The sequence below is a fragment of the Chelonia mydas genome, chromosome 1 (assembly GCF_015237465.2).
Source record: "Chelonia mydas isolate rCheMyd1 chromosome 1, rCheMyd1.pri.v2, whole genome shotgun sequence".
Classification (NCBI taxonomy): domain Eukaryota; kingdom Metazoa; phylum Chordata; order Testudines; family Cheloniidae; genus Chelonia; species Chelonia mydas.
In genome coordinates this window covers 294,263,938-294,290,042 of record NC_057849.1, presented here as the reverse complement: position 1 = coordinate 294,290,042, position 26,105 = coordinate 294,263,938, and the positions used below count along the sequence as shown (strand labels likewise).

Here is a 26,105-nt window from a genome sequence, read left to right as displayed (position 1 = left end):
CATCCAGCCCATACGTCCTTAACTTGCTGACAAGAATGCAGTGGGAGACCATGTCAAAAGCTTTGCTAAAGTCAAGAAACAATACATCCACTGCTTTCCCTTCATCCACAGAACCAGTAATCTCATCATAGAAGGCGATTAGATTAGTCAGGCATGACCTTCCCTTGGTGAATCCATGCTGACTGTTCCTGATCACTTTCCTCTCCTCTAAGTGCTTCAGGATTGATTCTTTGAGGACCTGCTCCATGATTTTTCCAGGGACTGAGGTGAGGCTGACTGGCCTGTAGTTCCCAGGATCCTCCTTCTTCCCTTTTTTAAAGATGGGCACTACATTAGCCTTTTTCCAGTCATCCGGGACTTCCCCCGTTCGCCACGAGTTTTCAAAGATAATGGCCAAGGGCTCTGCAATCACAGCCGCCAATTCCTTCAGCACTCTCGGATGCAATTCGTCCGGCCCCATGGACTTGTGCACGTCCAGCTTTTCTAAATAGTCCCTAACCACCTCTATCTCTACAGAGGGCTGGCCATCTCTTCCCCATTTTGTGATGCCCAGCACAGCAGTCTGGGAGCTGACCTTGTTAGTGAAAACAGAGGCAAAAAAAGCATTGAGTACATTAGCTTTTTCCACATCCTCTGTCACTAGGTTGCCTCCCTCATTCAGTAAGGGGCCCACACTTTCCTTGGCTTTCTTCTTGTTGCCAACATACCTGAAGAAACCCTTCTTGTTACTCTTGACATCTCTTGCTAGCTGCAGCTCCAGGTGCGATTTGGCCCTCCTGATATCTTTCCTACATGCCCGAGCAATATTTTTATACTCTTCCCTGGTCATATGTCCAACCTTCCACTCCTTGTAAGCTTCTTTTTTATGTTTATTTAGCCGCATGGAGTGGAAATCTATCAACTGCATGAAAAAACTTGTACAGATACAGACAGACATCATCTTCCTTTCCAAATGCAAACAGATGGACATCGTACCAAAAGGACTGAAGGTAAAAAATCCATTACAATCTACATACCACACAGACTATGCTGACAGCTTGTGCCACACACTCTCAAAGAAACTGCGGAATCACCTGATCAACATCCTCTACAGCAAACAGGGGAAGATTAAGAATGAGCTCTCAAAAATGGATACTCTCATAAAAAACCAACCTTCCACACAAACTTCCTCGTGGCTGGATTTTACTAAAACTAGACAAGCCATTTACAACGCACACTTTACTTCTCTACAAAAGAAAAAGAACACTAAACTTTCTAAACTACTACAGGCTACAAGGGGCCACAGCAATGGTTCCCTCAACCCACCCAGCAATATTGTTAATCTATCCAACTATACTCTCAGCCCAGCAGAAGCAGCTGTCCTATCTCGGGGTCTCTCCTTCTGCCCCTCCACCCCCTCGAACATGATACAGTTCTGTGGTGACCTAGAATCCTATTTTCGACGTCTCCGACTCCAGGAATATTTCCAAAATACCTCTGAACAACATAATGATCCACAGAGGCCTGCCTACCAACATTACAAAAAGAAGGATTCTAGGTGGACTCCTCCTGAAGGTCGAAACAGCAGACTGGACTTCTACATAGAGTGCTTCCGCCGACGTGCACGGGCTGAAATTGTGGAAAAGCAGCATCACTTGCCCCATAACCTCAGCCGTGCAGAACACAATGCCATCCACAGCCTCAGAAACAACTCTGACATCATAATCAAAAAGGCTGACAAAGGAGGTGCTGTTGTCATCATGAATAGGTCGGAATATGAACAAGAGGCTGCTCGGCAGCTCTCCAACACCACTTTCTACAAGCCATTACCCTCTGATCCCACTGAGAGTTACCAAAAGCATCTACAGCATTTGCTCAAGAAACTTCCTGAAAAAGCACAAGATCAAATCCGCACAGACACACCCCTGGAACCCCGACCTGGGATATTCTATCTACTACCCAAGATCCATAAACCTGGAAATCCTGGGCGCCCCATCATCTCAGGCATTGGCACCCTGACAGCAGGATTGTCCGGCTATGTAGACTCACTCCTCAGGCTCTACGCTACCAGCACTCCCAACTACCTTCGAGACACCACTGACTTCCTGAGGAAACTACAATCCATTGGTGATCTTCCTGATAACACCATCCTGGCCACTATGGATGTAGAAGCCCTCTACACCAACATTCCACACAAAGATGGACTACAAGCCATCAAGAACACTATCCCCGATAATGTCACGGCTAACCTGGTGGCTGAACTTTGTGACTTTGTCCTTACCCATAACTATTTTACATTTGGGGACAATGTATACCTTCAGATCAGCGGCACTGCTATGGGTACCCGCATGGCCCCACAGTATGCCAACATTTTTATGGCTGATTTAGAACAACGCTTCCTCAGCTCTCGTCCCCTAACGCCCCTACTTTACTTGCGCTATATTGATGACATCTTCATCATCTGGACCCATGGAAAAGAAGCCCTTGAGGAATTCCACCATGATTTCAACAATTTCCATCCCACCATCAACCTCAGCCTGGTCCAGTCCACACAAGAGATCCACTTCCTGGACACTACAGTGCTAATAAACGATGGTCACATCAACACCACCCTATACCGGAAACCTACTGACCGCTATTCCTACCTACATGCCTCCAGCTTTCACCCTGACCACACCACACGATCCATCGTCTACAGCCAAGCTCTGCGATACAACCGCATTTGCTCCAACCCCTCAGACAGAGACAAACACCTACAAGATCTCTATCAAGCATTCTTACAACTACAATACCCACCTGCGGAAGTGAAGAAACAGATTGATAGAGCCAGAAGAGTTCCCAGAAGTCACCTACTACAGGACAGGCCTAACAAAGAAAATAACAGAACGCCACTAGCCGTCACCTTCAGCCCCCAACTAAAACCCCTCCAACGCATTATTAAGGATCTACAACCTATCCTGAAGGATGACCCAACACTCTCACAAATCTTGGGAGAAAGGCCAGTCCTTGCCTACAGACAGCCCCCCAACCTGAAGCGAATACTCACCAACAACCACATACCACACAACAGAACCACTAGCCCAGGAACCTATCCTTGCAACAAAGCCCGTTGCCAACTGTGCCCACATATCTATTCAGGGGACACCATCACAGGGCCTAACAACATCAGCCACACTATCAGAGGCTCGTTCACCTGCACATCCACCAATGTGATATATGCCATCATGTACCAGCAATGCCCCTCTGCCATGTACATTGGTCAAACTGGACAGTCTCTACGTAAAAGAATAAATGGACACAAATCAGATGTCAAGAATTATAACATTCATAAACCAGTCGGAGAACACTTCAATCTCTCTGGTCACGCAATCACAGACATGAGGGTCGCTATCTTAAAGCAAAAAAACTTCAAATCCAGACTCCAGCGAGAAACTGCTGAATTGGAATTCATTTGCAAATTGGATACTATTAATTTGGGCTTGAATAGAGACTGGGAGTGGCTAAGTCATTATGCAAGGTAGCCTGTCTCCCCTTGTTTTTTTCCTGCAAAAACCCCCCCAAGACGTTCTGGTTAAACTTGGATTATTGCTGTGCACATTGTAAGATGAGCTGTTGCCAGCAGGAGAATGAGTTTGTGTGTGTGGTTTTTGGAGGGGGGGCTGTGTGTGTGTGGGGGGGGGTGAGAAAACCTGGATTAGTGCTGGAGGTGACCCACCTTGATTATCATGCGCATTATAAAGAGGGGTTTCAAAGGGGGATGGGCTGTTGCCAACAGGAGAGTGAGTTTGTATGTGTGTGGGGGGGGGGGGGAAGGGTGAGAAAACCTGGATTTGTGCTGGAAATGGCTCTACTTGATGATCACTTTAGATAAGCTGTTGCCAGCGGGGGAGTGGGGTGGGAGGAAGTTTTGTTTCATGGTCTCTGTGTGTGTATATAATGTCTTCTGCAGTTTCCACGATATGCTATGCATCCGATGAAGTGGGCTGTAGCTCACGAAGGCTCATGCTCAAATAAACTGGTTAGTCTCTAAGGTGCCACAAGTACTCCTTTTCTTTTTACGAATACAGACTAACACGGCTGTTACTCTGAAACCCATAAAAAAGAATGACAGTTAAAAATGAAACAGTGGGATAGCCTTAGGTTTTACTGTAATTATTTGAATAACGCACTATAATAATTAATGTGAAATTTTAGCACACATTTGGCCTACTGGAGCACAAGGAAATGCATTTTATAGGAATTTTTATATAAAGTCCCTGAGGTTTAAACAGTCATGATTTACACAAAGACACATGTAATATCTGTCTAAATATAGTTAGCACTACATGCAAATAAGCAGCGTAATGGTAATAACAGAATATTGCTTTACTTTTAATATACCACCTTTCATTTCAGAATTGCAGACTTGCTTTTCAAATATTAATTAACTAATCCTAACACCTCTCTAGTGAGATACATAAATATTATTATAACCATTTTACAAGTGGGGGAACTAAGCGTAGACATATTACGTGACTCACCCAAGGTAGTACAGCCAGTCAGTAACAAAGGTGGGAATAGAACCCAGGAGTCCTGAGTAATAACCCTCTTATTTTAGCCACTAAATCACACTTCCCTCTTTTCATTTGATATGGAGATCACTGGATCATTTAGGATGAAGTAAGATGTCAGGTCAGTTGCTGTTCTGCTTGTTTGTTCCTAATTTTTATATGTATTTAGGATCACTCCCTACAAAATGCTGACATTCAAAGCAGATAAAATTGCTGTAATCTGTAGCTGTCACTGGTAATGAATATCCCAATTTACAGACTTGAATTTTGCTTCTAATTAGTAAACATCACTGGAGAAGAGGACAGAAAACTGACATGGGCAAATTTATCAAAGTTATTACCATTCATTGTGTTTTAGAACAAGAGGAAAATATATGAAGTCAGTGATATTCATTTTGTTTCATGATTTCATAAAACAAACACAAAATTACTCCTCATTTCACCTGAAAGATAATAAAAAAATGTCCTCGTTGTCAGGGCTTAGGTTTTCCAAAGAAAATGAAGAAAAGTGAGCTTAGTTTTTCAGCAATTTATTTTTTGGGCAACATTACAATACATGGTATCTATTTTTCATTCTAAGAATGAAGAGCAAGGTACTGGCGGTGTTTTCCTATTTGTAGAATTCTGTGGATTGTAAATCTTCCATTTTGATGAAGATTTATCTTTAGGCAATTTTTATACCATTATGCTACACTCTCATGTATTCTTTATATGCCCCATATTTTACAGTAAAACTATGATAGAAATATTTAAGAGTTTTTAAATGTTTCATTGGTACTATTGGTTCATACACTTCCACCTTAAAAGCCAGGCTGTCTTAGTATCATGTATCCAACTATACAGACCTAAGAAGGAAGAAAATTATAACTACCACTTTTTCTGTAAAAATGTCTTAAAATAGTGTTCGTGTAATAGTAATAATGTAGTCATAATATGTAATAGTAAAGTAGTAATAATAATTAAGGCTGCGTGTCTGTGACAGACGTCGCGGAACTCACGGATACCATTACTTTCTGCAACCTCCGTGACTTCTGCAGCAGCCAGAGTGGCTGACCCCGAGGCCAGCCACACTGGTTGCTGCTGGAGCAGCCCCGCAGCAAACCACTGGGGCAGCCCCATAGCAGTCACGCCATCCGATATGCTGGATATGCTCCAGGGCCAGCTGCATGGGCTGCTACTCGGGTGGCCCCAGGCAGTTGGCCGCAGGGACCGCCTGAGCAGCGGCTGGCCCCAGGGACCGCCTGAGCAGCAGTCCCGGGGGTGGCAGGAGTAGCTGCTGCTCGGCAGCCCCCGGCAGCTGGCCCCGGGGACTGCCCAGGCAGCGGCCAGTGCAGCTGGCCCCAGGGATGGCCAGAGCAGCAGCCCTGGGGACAGCTACACCAGCTGCTGCTTGGTGGCCCCCAGGGACTGCCCAAGCACCGGTCTCATGGGTGGCCCAAGCAGCGGTTGGTGGGGCTGCCCTTGGGGCCTTCCCAAAGCAGTGGCACCCCAGGGTCCCCCAGCTAAGATTTAGTCAGGGATATTTATAGTACAGGTCATGGGCTGTGAATTTTTGTTTATTGCTTGTGACCTGTACAGGACTTTTCCTAAAAATACCCATGACTGGCTCGTATCCTTAGTAATAATGTCACAGTTCTACGGTCTAATATCTTGGGAATTGCTGCATCCTGCTTGGAAGTTGGGAATCTCACCTTTCCAGCCCTGAAAGCTCAGAAAATATTGGACCTTAACTTAGGACTGAATATTTTACACACAGCCTTGGGTAACAATGAATGGGAGAGGAATCTGGAAGGAAACAGAGAGCATTTCTCTGTGGAAAGTTTCTTTCTTTCTTTCTTTCACAATGTATCTCATGAAAGCTTCTTAGAGGTTTCCAGTATTGCAGTCAGTCCTGTAGGTGAGACAGTCCATGGTGTGTGACAAATGCAATTTATCACACTGCTTTGAAATTCATCAGTATATGTCTTTGAGAGTATAGGGTGGTCACGTGTATGGAGTATGAACAGCTGAAACTCAACATGGCTATTGTCTTCTTAAATGTCACATTGGTGCGGGGGAGGGGGGGTGGAAAACAACCTAACATGATTTAAAAATTACTTTGGATCATTTTATATGCCTGTTTTTATGATCAAATGTTTTAGGTTAATTTATGCTTATATATTGTACTATATAAAGCAGACAGGCATATAGGTGAGCTGGTATTGCTGCTGGACCCTTAACCTATGCACTTTCTGACTTTTTCTGATTTAAATGTGCAAGCTTAACATTGTCTTTTCACACTATTTTCCTTTTAACAGACAGATTGCAGTTCAGGCAAGTGTATTAATTTCTCACAGCTGTCTAGAATTGAAATATTATTTTCAGCAACTTGATTTTAATTAATCCAAAATAGCTTTCGTAAAGTTTTAGGTCAAGAATGTACAAACATGTGGAATATTATCTGTTTTAAGCGTTTGAAATCATAAGCTGCCTGTTCTGTTGGCTAGATAAATGTTCTTCACAGCAGATGTTAGCACATCTGTTGTATCTCCTGTATTGTGATTGGGTGGATGGATGTTTAGAATGTGATGATGAGGCAAATAAATCTTCTAACTCATTTCAATCCTAAAGCAGGCAGTCAGCAGTGATAATGATGTATATACAGCCAAGTGCTGGGCAGTAATTTTGAAATACAAGCAAAAATGAAGTATGAATTTACTCAAGATAAGTGAATAGGTTGTAAAAAGTGAAGGCTAATCATGCCAAGTTGATCCTCAGTTAATTTGAATTTGAGATGTGACAATCATATAAACCTTAGGATTTTGTGTAACTAAGCACATCAGCTAGAAAAGGACATATGCTGCAGTTTAGAGTGAACTGTAAGTTGTAATAGGGGGCTTTTTAGTAGACATAAGGAGAGTTGGGAATCCAGGTTCGGGAGCAGCTGATGCCTAGAAGGTTGTGCCTTGGAAGGAAAAGAAGTTACCCACAAGAATGACCTAAGATCTTTGACATTGAGAAAATCCTTCATTTTTTAATTCTCTTACCCTCTCTCCTTTGGTTACTCCCCCTCACACAGTTCTCCTTCATGTTATTTTAATGGGCCTGGCTCTGTGCCCTGAAGTTTGTCAGACTTGAATGCTGTCACACCACCAAAGTATGGGGTGAATTCCAAAAGTTGGGGTCCTCACCTGAGAAGGCCTTGGCATTAGTCTTAGAGCCCATGACTGTGGGAAAGGACAGCAAGAAACATGTCAGCCAATCTCAGCTGCAACAGGGTATAAAGTGGGAGGTGGAGGCTCTCACAGGCTCTCACAGGTCCCAGATCATTCAAGGCTTTAATATGCAACACACTGGACGGCAGACAGAAATGAAAAAGAAGTCAATGCAAAGATTTGAACAGTCATATGCTCATGGTGTCCCACCCCATTCAGTAAGAGCAGCTGTATTCTAATCTGCACCAACTAAAGATTCCATGTTGCGCTGAAATAACCATGCTTGAACCAAAGAGTGAATTACAGTTACTTAGCCTGGAGGTAACTAAGACTGTAAATAGGCCATTATAAAGACTGTATCAAAGAGGAGAAATGGCAGCCTCTGTGCCAGCTGCAGATGATGATGAGAGCTACAGGTCATGGAGAATCCAGGAGTAGGGCTGGTTAAAAATTTTGTGTTGAAACCTGTTTTCAGTGGCAAATTGGGTTTTTGACAAACTGGAATTGTGTGCTGAAAGTGTCTGCTTTCCTCAAAAAAAAGTCATTTTCTTTTGTCAGAGAACCGCAAATCCAAAAAGTTTTGGCCTATAGCCAAAAATGGTTCAGATTTAGGCCAGACATTTTTAGGGGGTTTGTAGCTTTCAGCTGAACATTTTCAGTTTTAGGCCAAAATGTTTTTATTTTCAGTTGCTCAAAACTAAAGTGATTTCAGTTTTTGTGGTTTTGTTTTTGATGACAAAATTTTCACTGCAAATTCATCTGAAAATTAATTTTGTTTTCGTTTTTTGTCAAAATTTGTCAAATTTCTGACAAGGTCAATCCAAGAACAGTGATGACTCCAATAGGACTTTGAGGCTCTAAGTCAATCTAACTAAAAGACATATCATAAATTTTACAATAAGTGCCGCCACGGCCCCAACACATTCCCCTAATCTCATGCTTCCTACTACCAAGTAGCATTGCTTCTATCTTGTCAAGATAGATCAACACCCGTTGGAATTCATTCAGGCCCTTATCTCAACAAGGCACTGGCAAAGAGGGGAAACTGTAGAATCTGGGCTGGCTGAAAAGGAGACCCACAGCTAAGTGTCCTCAGCATACTGATGACACCTCAGCCCCAAACTCCTCTCCCTGTCTCCCTTGCAGTCTCACATAGGCATTGAACAGGAGTGATGACCAAGGCTGGACCCGTCAAGGATGCTGCATAGGCACAATTGTCCAGCCCTACCCTGTTGATCTCTCTGAGAAGAAGGCACAAACTCATTGAGGGAAACCTCTGTCAATCTCAGGGCATCCACAAGTAGATCAAGATAGTTCTAATAAGATCAGCATGGATGGTTTTCCAGGAGGTGAGGGTCAGAAACAAGGAAAATCACCTGAGGAAAAAGAAGAATTAGAAAGATAAATGAGACTGAGGGGAAATAGAGAGACTGAAACAGATACAGAAATAGAGATTTAGTGAAGAGGGTAAAATGAGATAAGTTGAGGCTGAGAATAAAGGTAAAGTAGATTTATTTAAAATAACAGATATAAGTTGAGGGCATGTTATTTTCTAGTTTGTATAATTGTCCAGAAAAATCAGTGCAAAGTATTTGCTTTTTGTTAGAGTCTAAGGTGCTGTACGTTTACTATATCCCACACGGTGAGCTTATTGAGGTTGTCTTCTGACAAGCATCTGGAAATTCACTGTTACTTATAATGGCTAGTAGAGGGGAAACTGGAGTTCAGGTGGATGTTTGTAACTAACTGGAGGATGTGCTGACAGCTGTGGAGCCTTTTGCAGCTGGGAAGTCTATAATCCTTAAATAATTTTTCTTCTCTTTGACTTGCTTATAAGACACACTCCCTTTAAAGTCTACCATGAGTCCTTTAAGTTCGAGGCTTAAATATGTTTTAAAAGCAAGTCAGCAAGGCCAGATCCACCGTGTGAGTGCCCACTGGCTTTAAAATGTTGTGCACCCAAGTCCCATACTTTTACCCCTTTTGTCCCACTCTGGCACATTTAAATTTGCCCATTGGAAATGATTCAGTGGTCAAAGGGTTGCAGTGCTCTTACCAAGCAGGAAAATTTTCTCTTCACAGAACCAGCTCTCCTTGTCCAGCTCTGCAGCTCCACACCTACCCACTCGCCCTCCCCAAGCCACTTGCCCATCAACTGTTACTCACCTCTCACCCACTGCCCTAGCCAGCCAACATGCTGCTCCTCCATTCTATGCAGCTGACATATAGATTCATAGATTCCAAGGCCAGAGGGGACCACTGTGATCATCTACTCAGACCTCCTGTATAGCATGGGCCATAGAACAGGTGCACCTCCTCCCAGTTAGTGGACAGCAGATTATAAGTGCAGCTGCTGAGGAGTGTTACTTCATGTTCAGCAGCTGCAGTTGGAGCTCCTCACTGCTGCTGCTTTCCAATGCAATATAGCACTGTATGCCAGCTGTTTATTCTGTAATAGACTAGGGAAGATAATGGTTTATTGGTATGAGATCTGAAATCAGGCTTGCTTACTACTAAACGATTTGTCACTTATTTGTGTAGGTCAGTAGTTATTAAAAATTTTTCACCAAAATAGTGGTGCTCAAGTGTTGGAATCACATGTACTGTGTATATCCTGGTACCACTTTTCTAACGGTGGGTACTACTTTTCTAACATATGCTGACATCTGAGGGAGTCCTGCACATGGACACAGGGCAGCATATGTCCCTAACTGTAGCTATAGAGATGGGGATGAGAGAAAAGTGATCATATTTTTAAATTGCCTTTTCATGCTATTATTTTTGCCTTTGGAGCTGATATTTGAGAAATGCTTGCTGGAATGCTTCTGCTGCAATGTAAACAAATCTTGTGTCAGATAGCCTCAAAACTAAAACAGACTATAAAAAATAGGGATTAAAAGACAGTTTATCCTATAGTCTCCCCACCCCTTGGATAGAGTATTGTCTTTCCCCACCATGTGAACTGGAGATAAACCTCAGTTTCTTTGTGGTAAGCTACCAACCAAATCCATCCTGGCAAATCTGATATCCAATGTGATTTGTCCTTTTCAATGCTTTTTATGAGAAGTCAGGACAGTCTTCTGTCAAAATTGATAAATGAGAAGACAGTGGGGAATGCAATTTTATTTGTAACAGGACAGCTGCCAGCAGTTCCAGCTTGTTTACATCTAGACTGGCTCTGTCTTGCTCCATAGCTTTTCTATTTCCATCCAAATAGCCCCCAAATACATTGTGGCTGTGCCTGCCTATGTCAAATCTGCATAACGTAACACACTGGGAGTGTTAGAGAGGAAAAATGAGGGCCATTTCATTAGGTTATTTTCACAACTGAAGAATTTCAATTGCTTTAAAAGAGAAATCTTGAACTTGACCAATTCTCTGTAGGCATTTAGCAGAATGGGTTGTAAATTCTGTGAAATAGGAGAGCCCAAGGGGTAACTGGAAAGAGTGCAGCTAAAATCCTAAGATGCTCATTACCTCCCACAATAACGGTATCTGAGGAATAAGAGTGCTGGGGTTTTTTTTATTAAAAATACTTCTTTTTGAACAATACAGTGGCCAGTGTTTGGTAAATTAAATCTACAGAAAACATTGAAACTTTAATTTATTCTTTTGTGTATGAATGGAGTGCAACCCTGTATGTTGGCCTCCAACATTTATTGTAGATGAATTACACAATTATGTATACTAAACACTTCTCATGAATATCCTGTAGTTAGCCTGTGTTATAAAGACATTAACATGTTTCCTGGAAAATCCTCTAACAGGAGAATGTAAGTCTATGTGGCCTTCTGATAATTCTTAGATCTATGGAAACTTAGTTTTCATTCAGTCTGACTTGCCTTCCCTATGGAATCTTAAGCTTTTCTAATGTTTTCATTGATACATTTAAGAAAGGGCCCAAGACATAGGCATTTTCCTTATATAATCTCTCTTGTAAACTGATCCTTTACAGTGGTCTACCCTGAACAGGCAGTTATCATAAAGACAAAGTGTTAGAGTTTTTTATGTTTAATTGTTATTAGGCACGACAAATAATGAACTTTTCCAGTGAACGGAAAATTTCTGTTCTCTTTGCATTTCTGATATTGCAGATATTAATAAAGATTTATTTTTCTGAGCTGGATTTATCATAGAATAAAAGAAATTAGAGATGGAAATGTAAAATCATCTACTCTGGTCATTTAAGCCTATTAGGTCATGTAAGCCAGTGGTTCTCAACCAGGGGTAGGCGTACCCCCGGGGGTACACAGAGGTCTTCCAAGGGGTACATAAACTCATCTAGATATTTGTTTAGTTTTACAACAGGCTACATAAAGTGCACTAGCAAAGTCAGTACAAACTCAAATTTCATACAAACAATGACTTGTTTATACTGCGCTATATTCTATGCACTGAAATGTAAGTACAATATTTATATTACAGTTGATTTATTTTATAATTATATGGTAAAAAATGAGAAAATAAGCAATTATTCAGTAATAGTGTGCTGTGACACTTTTGTATTTTTATGTCTGATTTTGTAAGCAAATAGTTTTTAAGTGCGATGAAACTTGCGGGTATGCAAGACAAATCGGACTCCTGAAAGTAGTCTGGAAAGGTTGAGAGCCACTAATATAGGACACCCCTCTGCCAATTTAGGAATGTTCCTTACACACACTATATTCTTAAGTGTTTTGTTCAATCCTGTTTTTAAATGGCTCCATTGATTACCTATGGAGATTATTTGGGAGAGTAATTTACTTGACTGGCATGTTTTAAAAAAACGACCAACCATACAGGATTATTTAATCAACATATTTTTAAAGGGCCTCCTAAAAGACCAGAATCTAAAATATTGGCCCCAGAAATAGAATTACTGAAATTCCTTTGTTAAAAGTTCAGTGAAGGATCCACCAACTTCCTGCATCTGCATAGAGATAAGTGGTCTGGTGAAGAATGATCAGTAATGTCTAAAGTTCATTGTTGACGTTATTTTTCCTGGAATTCAGATTTCATTTCCTTTTTTTTCAGTTTCATCCCATTACTCCCATCCCTTGTCAAAGATAGAAGTGGTAAACAAAGATTCTGCCTACAACGAATCTGTGAAACAGGAATGAAAACATAATTTGGATTAGGGACCTAAACTGTGAGGTTTTGTTTAAAACACCAAACTTCTGTTTTCAGGATGCACTTTTACTTGTTGTGAAGTACATACTGTTGTCATCACAACATGACATTCACCTTTCCTGCCTTGTCAGACAAATTAAGAGGTGATAGAAATGGTGGTATAAAATAAAGCCTAGGAAACATTTTTCAATCTCCTGCTAATTGCTCCTTCTGCTACAAACTCACTCTTGTTTCCTCAGTGTGTTCATCACACCATTTTACACCCATACCAATTTATTGGTGTGTAATTTCCATCAGCATTGATAGCCCCTCTGAATTTGACCCTATGCTTTTGGAAGCATGATGATGCTGTTAGATTTTTAATATCATAGGGCTTGATTATGGGCGGAGGACAGGTTAATACAGTTCCCACAGTCTTTCTCTGCTGTACTTTTATTTTAGTTCCCTCCACAGAGATAATGTGTATTATCTCAGACATTGTTTGTAGTATCTACTTTGATTTTACCAGCAGATTTATTAGCTAATGATTGCAAATAACTTGTGTACTTCAGACACGGGAGTATGAGGTGTAAGCTTTACAGGAAGCAGCAGCCTAAATGTTCAGTGATTCTCCATTCTGAAAGGGGATATTCTACCAGTTATATAGGTAAAAGAGAGAGCATCATTAGAGTGCTACGGTCAGTGCAGTCTGCCATATGGAATGCTGGTCTATAATGATCAGGAGGCCCAAAGCATTTCCAAGTCTGGAATCAGAATAAGAGAGGTGACAATAGCATAAGATTATTGGACAAATTTATGACACTGGAAGAGATTCCCTTACTTGGTTTCCACGGGTTATAGAAAACCACTAGCAAGAAGCAGGTAACATTAAGCTGTCTGTGTTAAGAGAGTATGATAATCCTGACTGAAAGTATACAGAGCAGCCAAGTCATAACTACATATAACACCCCAGAAGATCATTTCACCTCATAGAGGTCCTGATACAGAAAGGTACTTAAGCACATTCCTAACTTTAATTATGTGAGTAGTCCCACTGACTTCCAGAAATGGCCTAATACCTGATGCTTCAATGGAATAAATGTAGTTTCCACTGTGAAGTTAGGTTTGTTTGGGTTTTTTAAAGTATAAAACAAAATAGAAATTGATATTTTTCTCAGCTCATTCTTTATCCACCTATTCTTTAAATTACTCTGCTCTTGGCCATTGCTGTTTCAATTAATCATTTTGTCACAAGTGCCATTAGCAGGATGAAAATTAAAATAGTTTCTTATGCTTTATTCAGATCGCAAAGAAGAGCTGAGATTCAAATAGTCATTTCTGTTTTGCTTTATTGTATTGTTTATATTTTCTTTCCAAACTTTATAGCGAAAACTACAGTTCATCCTCTGAAGCATCAGGTGAGTCCTTGAAGCAAAATATATACAGGAGTCAGTGAACCTTGATTTATTTTATAATTGTAATTCTTACAGTCCTAGATTACAGCACAACATGATTAGCCTGTATTAAAATTGCTGCTCTGCAAACACTCAGATGAAAGAATCCGGTGGCGGGAGACTAATTTTTCTTTCTTTTTCTGACATTACAAATGATTGTAACTAGTGCTGGGTAACTTTGGATCAATTTGTAGCCAGGCAGTTTGGATAATCACTCAAAGGTATAGAAACTGACCAGAATCTAGGGAGGCTTCCATATTCTACCTCCCACCAGTGTCCTTCAAAGTATACCCCTATGTCCCAGATCATCCTATCTTTTTGTGAGGTTCTCAATAGGAGGATTGTTGGTGCCCTGGATATTAGAGCTTTAGAGTAGAATTGAAAGCCTTTTCATGCCCTTTAGAGTGCAGGGCTTGGAGGGAAAGCTCGGTGTGTCTGACTTCCCACCAGCAGTGGGGTTTGAGGGATTCCTCCAACCCAGCTGCTCTCTCCTCATTCTTTTGTATAACAGGACCTAATAACCCCTCCACTAGGCTCTGGTGACCTCATATTTTAAAACTGTAAATGCGCTAGGGGGTTTCCTCACAATTTACACAGTAGACTGCTACATACTTGTTAATCCAAGAGATCACAAGCATCCTTTCCCCTCATTTCCTGCCTGTGAGAGTTGCTCAAAGGAGGCTGGAGAGCTAGTGCAGGGCCTGGATTTACAGGCACACTATACTGGTGTGTGAATTACATGAAAACTCAGAGTTCCTTTGCACTGAAGAAGGTTGAGCTAAATGGAGCCAGGTGGAGGGGTCTAATATGGTTTATACATAGGTGAAATGACTTAAAGTATTCTCACTCTCATCCATTTTACAGAAATACAACACATGCATTCAAATCACAGTGTCTGTTTGGGACCATTACTACAAGGGCTGTCAATTAATCACAGTTAACTCATGCAATTAACTCAAAACAAATTAACTTGATTAAAAAATTAATCGTGATTAATCGCAGTTTTAATTGCTCTGTTAAACAATAATAGAATACCATTTATTTAAATATATTTAGATGTTTTCTACATTTTCAAATATATTGATTTCCATTACAACACAGAATACAAAGTGTACAGTGCTCACTTTATATTATTTTTATTACAAATATTTGCACTGTAAAAAAGATAAACAAAAGTATTTTTCAATTCACCTCATACTTTTGTTTATCTTTTTACAGTGCAAATATTTGTATTCTAAATAAGATCTAAAAATATTTAAATAAATGGTATTCTGTTATTGTTTAACAAAGTGATTAAAACAGCAATTAATCATGATTTTTTTATCTCATGATTAATCGCAATCTTTTTAATCGTTTGACAGCCCTACTGTAAAGATTTAGTGATCATGAAAGTTATTACGTTTTGTCATCATATCATGATCCTTTTGTCATTGTGCAACAGTTGTTTGTTATAAACGGCAAAAATATATTCTGGGGCATGCAGTATTTATCATAATTTTTTTAAACTTCTTTAGTGTCTTCCCTGCTAGTTCCAACCAAGGATCTTGAAGCATTTTACAAACGTTTATGGATGTAGTTCCATGGCATCCCTGTGATGTAGATATTACTATGCCTATATTACAAATGGGGAAACTGAGTCATAGAAAAGATAAGTGACATGCCCATGGTCACACACACAGAGTTTGTGGTGGAGATGGTAATAGAATCCAGATCTTCTCTCTCCCCGATTTGTGCTTTAACTGTAAACTAGCCTTCCTCTATTCATATTTAATTTCTTAACTGACATCAGATGGTAGTTAGTTTGTTCATGTGAATTAATACTGTTGATTGGTCAATGCTTTAGTTAAGACTATAGAAACAAAATATATGTTCTGGGAATCTGTTTAAAAGCCATCCAGAAGATCTAAGAGACAGGGCACTTAAGTGTTTTCTAAAAATGACCATTTCTTCATTGAGAAGGGTAGGAAAAGTTCTGCTCACAGTGGAATATTACCAGAACAGCATACTCAAACATATGCCCAATCACCCACAACAGCCAGTGCCTTACCAGAAAATCCGACAGTTCCTGCTCCAGCAAGCAGTTGTTATGAAGAATTTTGTTTCTATCAATAAGCGTTTCCTTCTTCTGCTGTGGTAATCTGTTCTTTTTAAGTTTCCTAAATAATACATCCTGGAAGTGGGCCCAGTGCTTTCATTCTAAGTGGGGATCAACAAATTTGTTTTGTCAATGCAGTCTCAGGCACCTTCAAGTCTTATGTATTATATATGTCTGCAGTGTGAGGTAGCCATATTGGTCCCAGGACATGAGAGGGACAAGGAGGGTGAGGTAATATCTTTTATTGGACCAACTTCTGTTGGTGAAAGAGACAGGCTTTCAAGCTCCATGGAACTGAAGATCTCTGTGGAGCTCGAAAGCTTGCCTCTTTCACCAAAAGATATTGCCTCACTCACCTTGTCTCTCTCATGTATAATATACGAAATAGACAAATGCAGACCTTCCATTTGTCGTACATTATCAGAACAGGAGACATCCCGTGTCTGCTAATTGATTGAAATGTTTTAGTTTTATTGCAAATACAGTAGACTGGACTTAATGCATTTCACATTTCGAGATGGAAGCATAAGTAGTTAGTGGAAAGAAATGAAAGTGGACATAAAAGGAGACAGAATTCAGTGTCTGCAGTGTAAGACTGGACACTGAAATATAAAAAGATTGGGGGCAGTGTCACTGTGAATAGCACTAGAGCAACCCAAGAAGTACAAATGCCACTGACAAGAATCCAGTATAAATGTATCATGGTCTCTCCTATGAATGTGAATAGAATGTCAAGTTCACAATAATCAACTTTTATAGTATTTTTGAACTTCCAGTTGTTGTATCTATTGAATAAACTGTAACTTGTTCTGTGTAATGAAGTTGCCCTTGATTCAGGGATTGATTCAGTTTAGGTTACACGGGCAGAAGCTGACTTGACTCATGGTACAGGACTCCCAGCAGTGGAAAGAGCATCTTATGGGTATTGGGTGGTGAAAAGCACCTGTAACTCCAACTCTGCAGGAGGATCATGACAGAGAAGTCAGGGGAGGGTCTGATTCAGCATATTCCCCTTGCAGTTTCAGTGAGTGTGGTTCAAATGGAGTCTCGATTATGTTTAAAACAGCAGAGTCGCTCAGCAGCAGTACAAACGCCCTCTACCCTCCCCTGTGACACAGAGGCCTTCATTGGTGTAGAGGGCTGCAGATTTCCTCTCCTTTGCAGGAAGCAGCGAACTGAGCTTACTGTATATTAGAACTGGTCTGTATTTGTCTCCACATTTCCATTCCCATTATTTCTCAAGTGTATAAAATTACATTTATAGTACAAAAATAACATTATTTATTTGTATTGTGGAAGCCTCAGCCCCATTGTGCTAGGTGCTGTAGAAACATAGAAGGGATAACAGTCCATGCCCTGAAGAGCTTACAGTCTTAAAGACAAGACAAACAGTTGAGTGAGGGGGAAGGAGAACAGGGTAACAACAATAATAATAGGATGTTCTTGTATAGACTAGGTGTATACACAGATTGTAGCGGTAGCAGCAATGAGAGTAATAGCAGTTGGCTGTTTGCCTATCTAGCTGTTATCAGAGAGCAGATTTCTGTAGTCTTTGTGACAGAGGTGAATTACAAGGAGGGACTTCAAGAGGATAATGTGGTGGCTTTGCAGATTGGAGAGGGAGTTATTCTCACTCATTGGGGCAGTATGTCTTGAAGTTTGAAAATGCTTGGGGGGAAATTGGAGGAGTGGGTGACTGAGACTGGCATCGTTGCTCGAACAAAAGTGGGGATCAATGTCACTATTAGATGATTGTATGGATGGTTAGGGAAGGGCTTTGAAGATGAGGACAAGAAGTTTGTGGTGGTGGAGAAGGAAAGCCAATGAAGGAACTTGAAAAGGAGGTGACTTTATCAGCAATGAGCTGGAAAGAGGATCTTGGTAGCCACAATTTTAATGAACTTAAGAGATATGGGTGGGTAGTTGGGCATAGCTGATGCTCACAGGAGGAGGTTGAAGTATTCAAAATCAAGATGACCAGGGCTCAGACAAGAGTTTTGACAGTGTGCACAGAAAGGAAATGCTAGAGAAAACGATTTCTCCAAGTTTATAATTATTCCATTGCAGTCTTCCTCAGGTTGATAACTCTCATGGGTCTGATCCTGGGTGAGGGGGAGAAAAAGAGCTTCTCTGAATTTACTCTAAATTAAGGTCTGTTCTCAAGTTAATATCTTGCAGACATACTGCAATGAGGCCCAAAGTTTTTGCCTTTCTGAAAAGAGTCTCACCAGAGACAGCTGATGTGCAACTGGTGGTATGTTTTCTAAAGGAAAAGTGGCTCTTGCCCTTGTATTTCAGCTCTCATTATAAAAGCCCTCTCAACTAGTTTTCCATTTCCCAGCTTAAAAGCAAATGTTTACAGGGTCTTCTGTCATAGCCCTTAACCTCTTTTCATCAGTTCTACAAAGACAGCAACCCAGTGGATGACATTTATAACCTACTTTCCTATCACCGAAAGAATTGACAGTATTAACCTAGCTTTGCTTCCTCCAAAGAGGTGACAGCTCGTAACCCAGTTCTCTGTCTCCTGAGGCCGGCAGCCTTTAAACTGGTTTTCCATCACTGAAGGGAATGACGACCTTTAACCTAGAGGCAGAAGGCTATAGCCCTTAACCCACTACTCCATCACTTTGGAGGATGACTAATTTAACCTATTCTTCAGGCCTTCAAGAGAATGACCTCTTCCTCTTAGTCATCTTTCCCATCTTTTAAGGAACCGCTCCCCTGAGAACCTACTTCCCTAAATTTCGTGGGGTGACAATCCTTAAAGTGATTTACTTAAATCTTTTAAAGAAGTCTCAGAAAACTGAGAGTACTGTTTTCTGTCATTGTTTTGATTTCTGTCATTAGCAACGGAGTACTTCTCATGTTGGGAGACAGCTGCCTCTTGGAGGCTAGGGTGAGATCCTCACCCCAGCCTCTGCCCTCTGTTCCCATCCTTCCCCAGATGTGGGCCATTGTACATTGTCTTAATTTTCACAGGATTCAGACTGAATTCTGAAGAAAGGCCGTTGAGTCATCAAATGTCAAAACAACAAAAAACACAAAATAAGAGGAAACAGATGTATGTATACCCAAGAGGGATTTAAAGAGGAAAATCATGATTTTCACATATGCACTGCTGCCGCCAGACTCATTCTTTCTTCTGTTAAAGATCAGCGGGGGAAAATCACCAACAGACAGCTGTCACAAAGCCCATTGTCAGATGTTTCTCTGGAGGAGAAATGAGCTTTATGGACCAGCTCCTCAGCTGGTGCAATTCAGTGTTGCTCAATTGAAGTTATTGGAGCCATGCCAGTTTACCCCAGGTGCAAGGCTTCTTGACTCTTGGGTTGGTCGGTGATTTAATGTATTATTCAAAATCTTTGTGAATTCTCATAAAATTCTCACATTAGGCTTGGGTTTGAGTAATGCTGTAGGATACTTAATGTGTCTTGTACATCATGAAAAGGAAATTAAGTTTAGTTTAGCAGCTTGTATGTGCAATCTTCTGGCTCTGGAAGACTTGTTTCCATACCAAACATCAGACCTTTTTCAGCTTCTGTCCTAAACTGGGTAAGAGACTGGTTGACTGCAAAGTAAAGAACATGAAGCTTTTATCAGGCAGTTCTGTTCCAGCTGTAGATATCAGCATTTCAAAGTGGAATATTCAGACGAGTCTCCAGTCTTTTTGAGAGATTATAATTATCCAGGACCACATACACATGGGTACTACAGTCATTAGCCACCTTTATACACATTGCAATGGGAAATTAATTTAAGATTTTTTCTTACACAATGTCAGGTCTCTACTGTTGAGCTAAGGGACAGCCCCAGCAACTCAGGCAGAATACACAAGCCGGCCTGATGCATTCCATTCCGTAAAGGGTGGTGATCAAATACAAACAAACAAATACAGTGACAGTCCTAACATACTTTTCAGACTCCAAGACCAGAACATGTGTCCCTGTTCATTTGTTTCATGCCCTGAATAGTTAAATTCTGCTCGTTAAACCAACATCCTCCATAAGAGTTCAGTTCATTTCCAATGTGAAACATTCATACAGCTTTATTGGAAAAGCATTTTGAGATGAATCATCCAAAAGAACTTCAAGGTCACTATAAACTGAAGAAATTATGTTCAAAGCAGTCCTTGGGGTCCCTGTCCATCCTCGGTTCAGGGAGTTTCAAAGGTTGTGTTGGCAGGACAATGAAAGTCAATGGATTTCAGCTTGTGCACAACTCCTCATTTGCCTTGATTTAAAGGTCCCAGTCTCAGTCCTTTATGGTGTATTTAGGCTTCCTTATAGGCCTCCAAGGGAGCACAAGCTTCTTTATTCTTTTAAAAGTATACCTTGTTGGTGTAATTGAAACTGTTTTGTTACTCTAATTTCTTCCTAATGGTACCATTCTAGTCAAGTGTTCTTTTTCCCTCCGGAGGCATCAGTTATTACGGGTTTTGAATGGGCCTCTAGTCAGTATACATACATTCACTCCCAATGCCAAAATCAGGTCACTGTTAGTAATTCTCTTTCTTCGTGAAATAAGATTTCAGCTTCCTTCTTTAAAATCTACAATACAGTACATGCCCTTTCCACTCCTCAGCAATATAGTACATGCCCTTTCCACTCCTCAGCATATTATAGGTATTTAAAGCAACTATCCTTTCTAAGAAAAACCAATCTGTCAGTTTTTCCCTTATTTTCTTATTAGCTTATTAAAATGTGAAATGTCTTAAATCAAGACAGAAGTTTATACAGTTTACACTACACATATTGAGCATGTGCTTATATACTAGGGAAGGAACAAAAATACAATAAGCAGTAGTGCCCTTTTACAAAACTTCTCTAATAAAAGTCAAAATGTCATGAAAATCATTGGCAACATTGTCATTGTAAGCCATAATCTTCCAGAGAAGGAAGTATGGTGATGGAATTGCTCATTCTGAGGCAGTACATCTATCCATCTATGTGGCCCTCATCACCATAGTATGTGAGCACTTGACAATCATTAATGGACTTTATCCTTATAATATTGCTGAGGAGATAGGTACTATCCCTATGTTACAGATGGGGAACTGAGGCACAGGTAAGATTAAGTGACTTGCTTGGCAGAGAAGTCAGGTCTCTTGAGTCCCAGTGCAGTGCCCTATCCCTAGACCGTCCTTCCTATCCTTTAAAGGCATTGTGCCCTAGGTCAGTGCAAAGTCTCTGGCTTGTTGGGAATATAGCTGTGCCTCACAAATTGAAGGGTGCAGCATTCATTCCCCTGGTATGGCATTACCTCTGTTTGCTGCTTGGGAGGAATAGAGAACGCAGACCCACCATCACCCTTCCTGCTCCCTTTGGGAAGGCTAGTGCTGCTGTAAATACTAAACTGGGATAGTTCTTGTGCTCCCTGGAGGCAAGGGCTGGTGTCATGCCCAGGTAATACTGGGAGGAGAAGTCTCCTTCTGTCCTCTTCTCTTCTTCCCATTTGTGCACTCAGGAGAGCGAGACGCAATGTAGCTCCATATGTAGTTTTCAGAGTGGCTGTAAAGAAATCCAGTGGCTGAAATTCAGTGTTTCTCAAACAAACTTAAACCACTCTATTATATAATAGATTATTCTTTACTAAGGTTATTAATTTCACAATATTCAACACTTGTATTTGATATAAGTTTCCGATGTGAAATCCTAGATATTTGTACTGGTGTGTGTAGTAGTAATGACTCTGCTGTCTGCCCCTGACACTTGTACTTTTCCTGAGACACCACAGCTGGGACATCCAGCACTAAGAATATGTTTTCAGCATCATCTCATAATTGGGGAGTGTGACATTTGGGGTTCACCAGGGCAGAAAGTAGTTCAGCCAATGTCTGTCTTGTAATCCACGGTGTCTTTTGACTGTGCAGCTTTGATTCAGAGCTCTGACCCCAGCAGCCTGCCAGCAGCCCACAAGCCTCACCCTGGCTTTGCCCAATTTGGATACTCCTTGTATTCTGACCTTACAACCCTTTCAGTCCCAAATTTGCCCAAAATTGTCATCCTGCAGTCCCTCTCCCTGGACCCTCATGGAGAAAGAATTAGGTTCACATCCCTCTACAGAGACAATATAACACTCCAACCTGACAGTTTACTGGAAGCATACAACTGAACTTACCCAGTGCTGATGATTTGTAACAAAAATAGTACAGATTTATTAACAAAAGAGCATGGACTAAGTGATCCCATGTAAAAGAGACAAAGGTAGAGATGGCTACTGGCAAATGAAAGTGAAAACACACATCTAAAAGTCTGGTTTCAGAGTAACAGCCGTGTTAGTCTGTATTCGCAAAAAGAAAAGGAGTACTTGTGGCACCTTAGAGACTAACCAATTTATTTGAGCTGTAGCTTACGAAAGCTTATGCTCAAATAAATTGGTTAGTCTCTAAGGTGCCACAAGTACTCCTTTTCTTTTTATCTAAAAGTCTAAAACTTAGCCTAGTTTTTGTTCAGGATGGTTTCTCTCATCCATAATCTTCTTTCCAGCTTTTGACTGGCCAGGACTCTTCACAGAGATTAAATTGCTTGGTTTCTTTGTCTCCTTAAAGTGAAATAACTTAGGGGTTTGCTCCCCCTCCCTTTATAGTTCAGTGATCCTTTGAAATTTATTCTTCTGAAGGGCACCCAGATAAGGTTCATTCGTTCAAGCTCAGTAAAGGAGACATGAGGTCTGGAAGATGAGACTCCATGCTGGTTCCTCCCTCACTGGTATTTGCTACTATGCTAATTCTCTCTCTGGCTGCAACCTCCACGAAAGGCCATAGACTTTGGGCCACACCTGGTTTGAGATGTCAGCCCCTTTCCTTTGTCTGGAGAAAACTGTTATGTCCTCCTGACATGCCTAGTCTGTAGACCTTTATTCACAGACTCTAAAGCATAATATTAGCAAGTGTCCATAATTTCACATACAGCATTGTTACATATATTTCACAACTATATTATTAACCACAATGTTACTATTTTTCACATGATACCCCACAAGGCATATTTTGTACAAAAATCCTTGCAGTTGTGTGTGAATACAAGAGTGACACAGGTCACAGAGAGGATACCACAGCAACCCCTCAGGATAATCCTTGACACATCCATCAATTATCTAACAACACCTACTATTAAACTATGACACTGAACGGGCTGTGGGATGAATTATGTTATTAACGGGAGGCTGTGATTTTGCTTTATGACTTAGCTTGCTAGTGGAAGAGAGTGACACTCATTTGTGATGGATCGATTGATGAGTAGCTAGCCTGTCCTCTGTCCTGTAAATCAGTTGTTGATGTGATAGGAGTAAAATGACTATGTAATATACTGTAAGCAGCTCCTATGATCCAAAAGCAAAAAAAAAAAAAAAATCCGGCAAAATCAGTGCACATTCATATTTCTCAGAGTTAGGCATGACTTACCTAACTGTGCTTATCTAGCTTACAACTTTAATATATTTAGACTTCCTTCCTTTATTTATTAGGGATGTTTTCCTCATAAGAATGGACATGAGGCTGCAGATTGAGACTGTCCAAAGGCAGCCACAATTTACTCGTCCCATGATTTGCATATTTTGATTGTTAATACAAAATAAAAGGTATAATGTGGAAGGGGAGACATATTATATGATATTGAGTGAAATTATTAAAACATTTCTATGGTTGCCCAAGAGAATCTCAGTGATTTAGTTCTCCGTTCTACTGCAGAATTTCTTCCCAAGACAAATGCCACACTGTGTTTGTTTGTTTTCTCATAGGAGGTCGAGCTTTGTCGTGTTAGCAGTCAGGAGAAGCTGGGGTTGACTGTCTGCTACAGAACAGATGATGAGGAAGACACAGGAATCTATGTCAGTGAGGTAAAGTTGTGGTGGGTGGGACTCAATGGAAAAATAGAAACAAATGTTCTGAGACCTGACTGCAGTAATACTGGCTGTCAGCCAGCACTTGTCACTTTCAATTAGGAGAGTAAATTATGTTGCCCAAGTAATATAATTATTACCAGCTTGTTTGTTTAACGTGATGCTATTAATACAACATCATAGTTAGGAAAAGTGCAAAGTCGGAGCATTCTCTGAAATTTGAATATAATCCCACAAATATGTGGAAAGTCAGCAAAAGTTCTGATTCCCACATGTCTGTGTTCTCCCATTACTGCAGTCATGTTAACAGTAACAATGGCTAATTTATTTTTACAATAATCACATATGTTCGAGGAAGAGAAGAACAGCATAAAACAATCTATGAGATGAATCTGTCAGAATATCTAGTCTGTCCTAGCACTCTTCTTTGTTTTACCAGCTAACAAACAGAAGGCCTGATCCTGACACCTTGAGGTGTTGAATAATCTCAACTCCCATCTGCTTCAATGGGAAGTGAGAGTATTCAGCACCCTCTAAGAGGTATTTAGCACTTTGCAGTATCAGGCTTAGAAAGACTTTCAGGTGCATTAATTTCACGTGAGTCTCCAATAATTTTAAAAAGAGCAGTTTTTCTAGATGAGAAGACAAAGATTTTATGAGTCCAAGCTGGGTGTTGATTCTCCTGAGTGAATCTGATACACAGTTTGTCACCTTCAGGTGACATAGCACAAGAATCTGAACGCCAAAAGTGAAGTGAGTTTAGCAGAAAGAATTGTCCTGCATTGCCATAAAGTGAATCACATAAAAATGGGAATGGAAAAAGATTGTTCTGGAACTGCCAACAACACTGTGAAAGTATGTGAAAACCACAGCCTTAGCTCAAAAATTAGGGATTAGTATAAAACTTGCTAAGAATAACTCTTCCCAAAGGTATGTAAGCACTACTATTAATATCTGTTTGGCCTTGTGAGGGGAAAAAAGGTAAAGGGATCTTATACCTTTATATCTAAAATATGTTTATTTTCCCAAATGGAGGGTATTGCTCTGCTTGGAATCTCTCAGCCCTTTCTTTTAAAGTAAGTTTAATTCTATTAGAGACACAAGGTGGGTGAAGTAATATCTTTTATTGGACCAACTTCTATTGGTGAGAGAGAGACAAGCTTTCAAGCTTACACTGAGCTCTTCTTCAGGTCAGAAGAGCTCTGTGTGAGCTCAAAAGCTTGTCTCTCACCAATAGAAGTTAGACCAATAAAAGATCTTACCTCACCTACCTTGTGTCTCTAATATCCCTGGAGTGACATGGCTACAACAACACTGTGGACATTTAATTGTATTGTTTTTCATACTTGATTAAACTCTTCAAACTCACTTTTTGTCTGGCAGTGCACAATAAGAAAATAATATCTAACATCTGCTGTAACCTGCAAACCAAATGCTATGCTCAAAATGTTTAGGTTGAAAAATTGCTCTTGCCATGACAAGGTAAAATAAATGGTTTAAGATAACCATCAAGTGAAAGGTGATAGATAATATTGCCCCTTTGAAGAGCAGGTCATGGCTCAAGGATGAGCTATTGTGACTCTGATAAACTGTTAATGGAACCCTAAATATCTATTTATGCTAAGCTAACTTTAAATTAAGTAACTCAAACCAGACCCAGTGTATAGGATCCATGAATGATCTCTGTACTGTAGATCTTTCTTTGTTTTTCTTGTAATTCTTTGGGAACTGAAAAATCCAGAGGAAATGCTAGGTTGATAGCTGGTACAATCATTTAAAAATACGTTTTCAGAAAAGGAGATCATACTATCTCATTAAGCAGACATAGACCTGCTGTGTGGAGATATCAACCACTCATTAGCAAGGCTTCAAAATCACTTCAGTCCAAAGTGAATTTCCAGAG

The 26,105-nt window shown here is 40.4% G+C and overlaps 1 protein-coding gene across 5 annotated transcripts in view; it reads left to right on the top strand.

Annotated features, from left to right (window-relative positions):
• PDZRN4 (PDZ domain containing ring finger 4) overlaps positions 1–26,105 on the top strand; it is a 383,951-nt gene that overhangs the window by 329,086 nt on the left and 28,760 nt on the right. For all 5 annotated transcript variants that reach the window (XM_037888151.2, XM_043549220.1, XM_043549191.1 and 2 more), the window contains one exon: positions 24,101–24,199. In XM_037888151.2, coding sequence (XP_037744079.1) covers positions 24,101–24,199 — 99 coding nt within the window. The remainder of the gene's footprint in view (positions 1–24,100; positions 24,200–26,105) is intronic.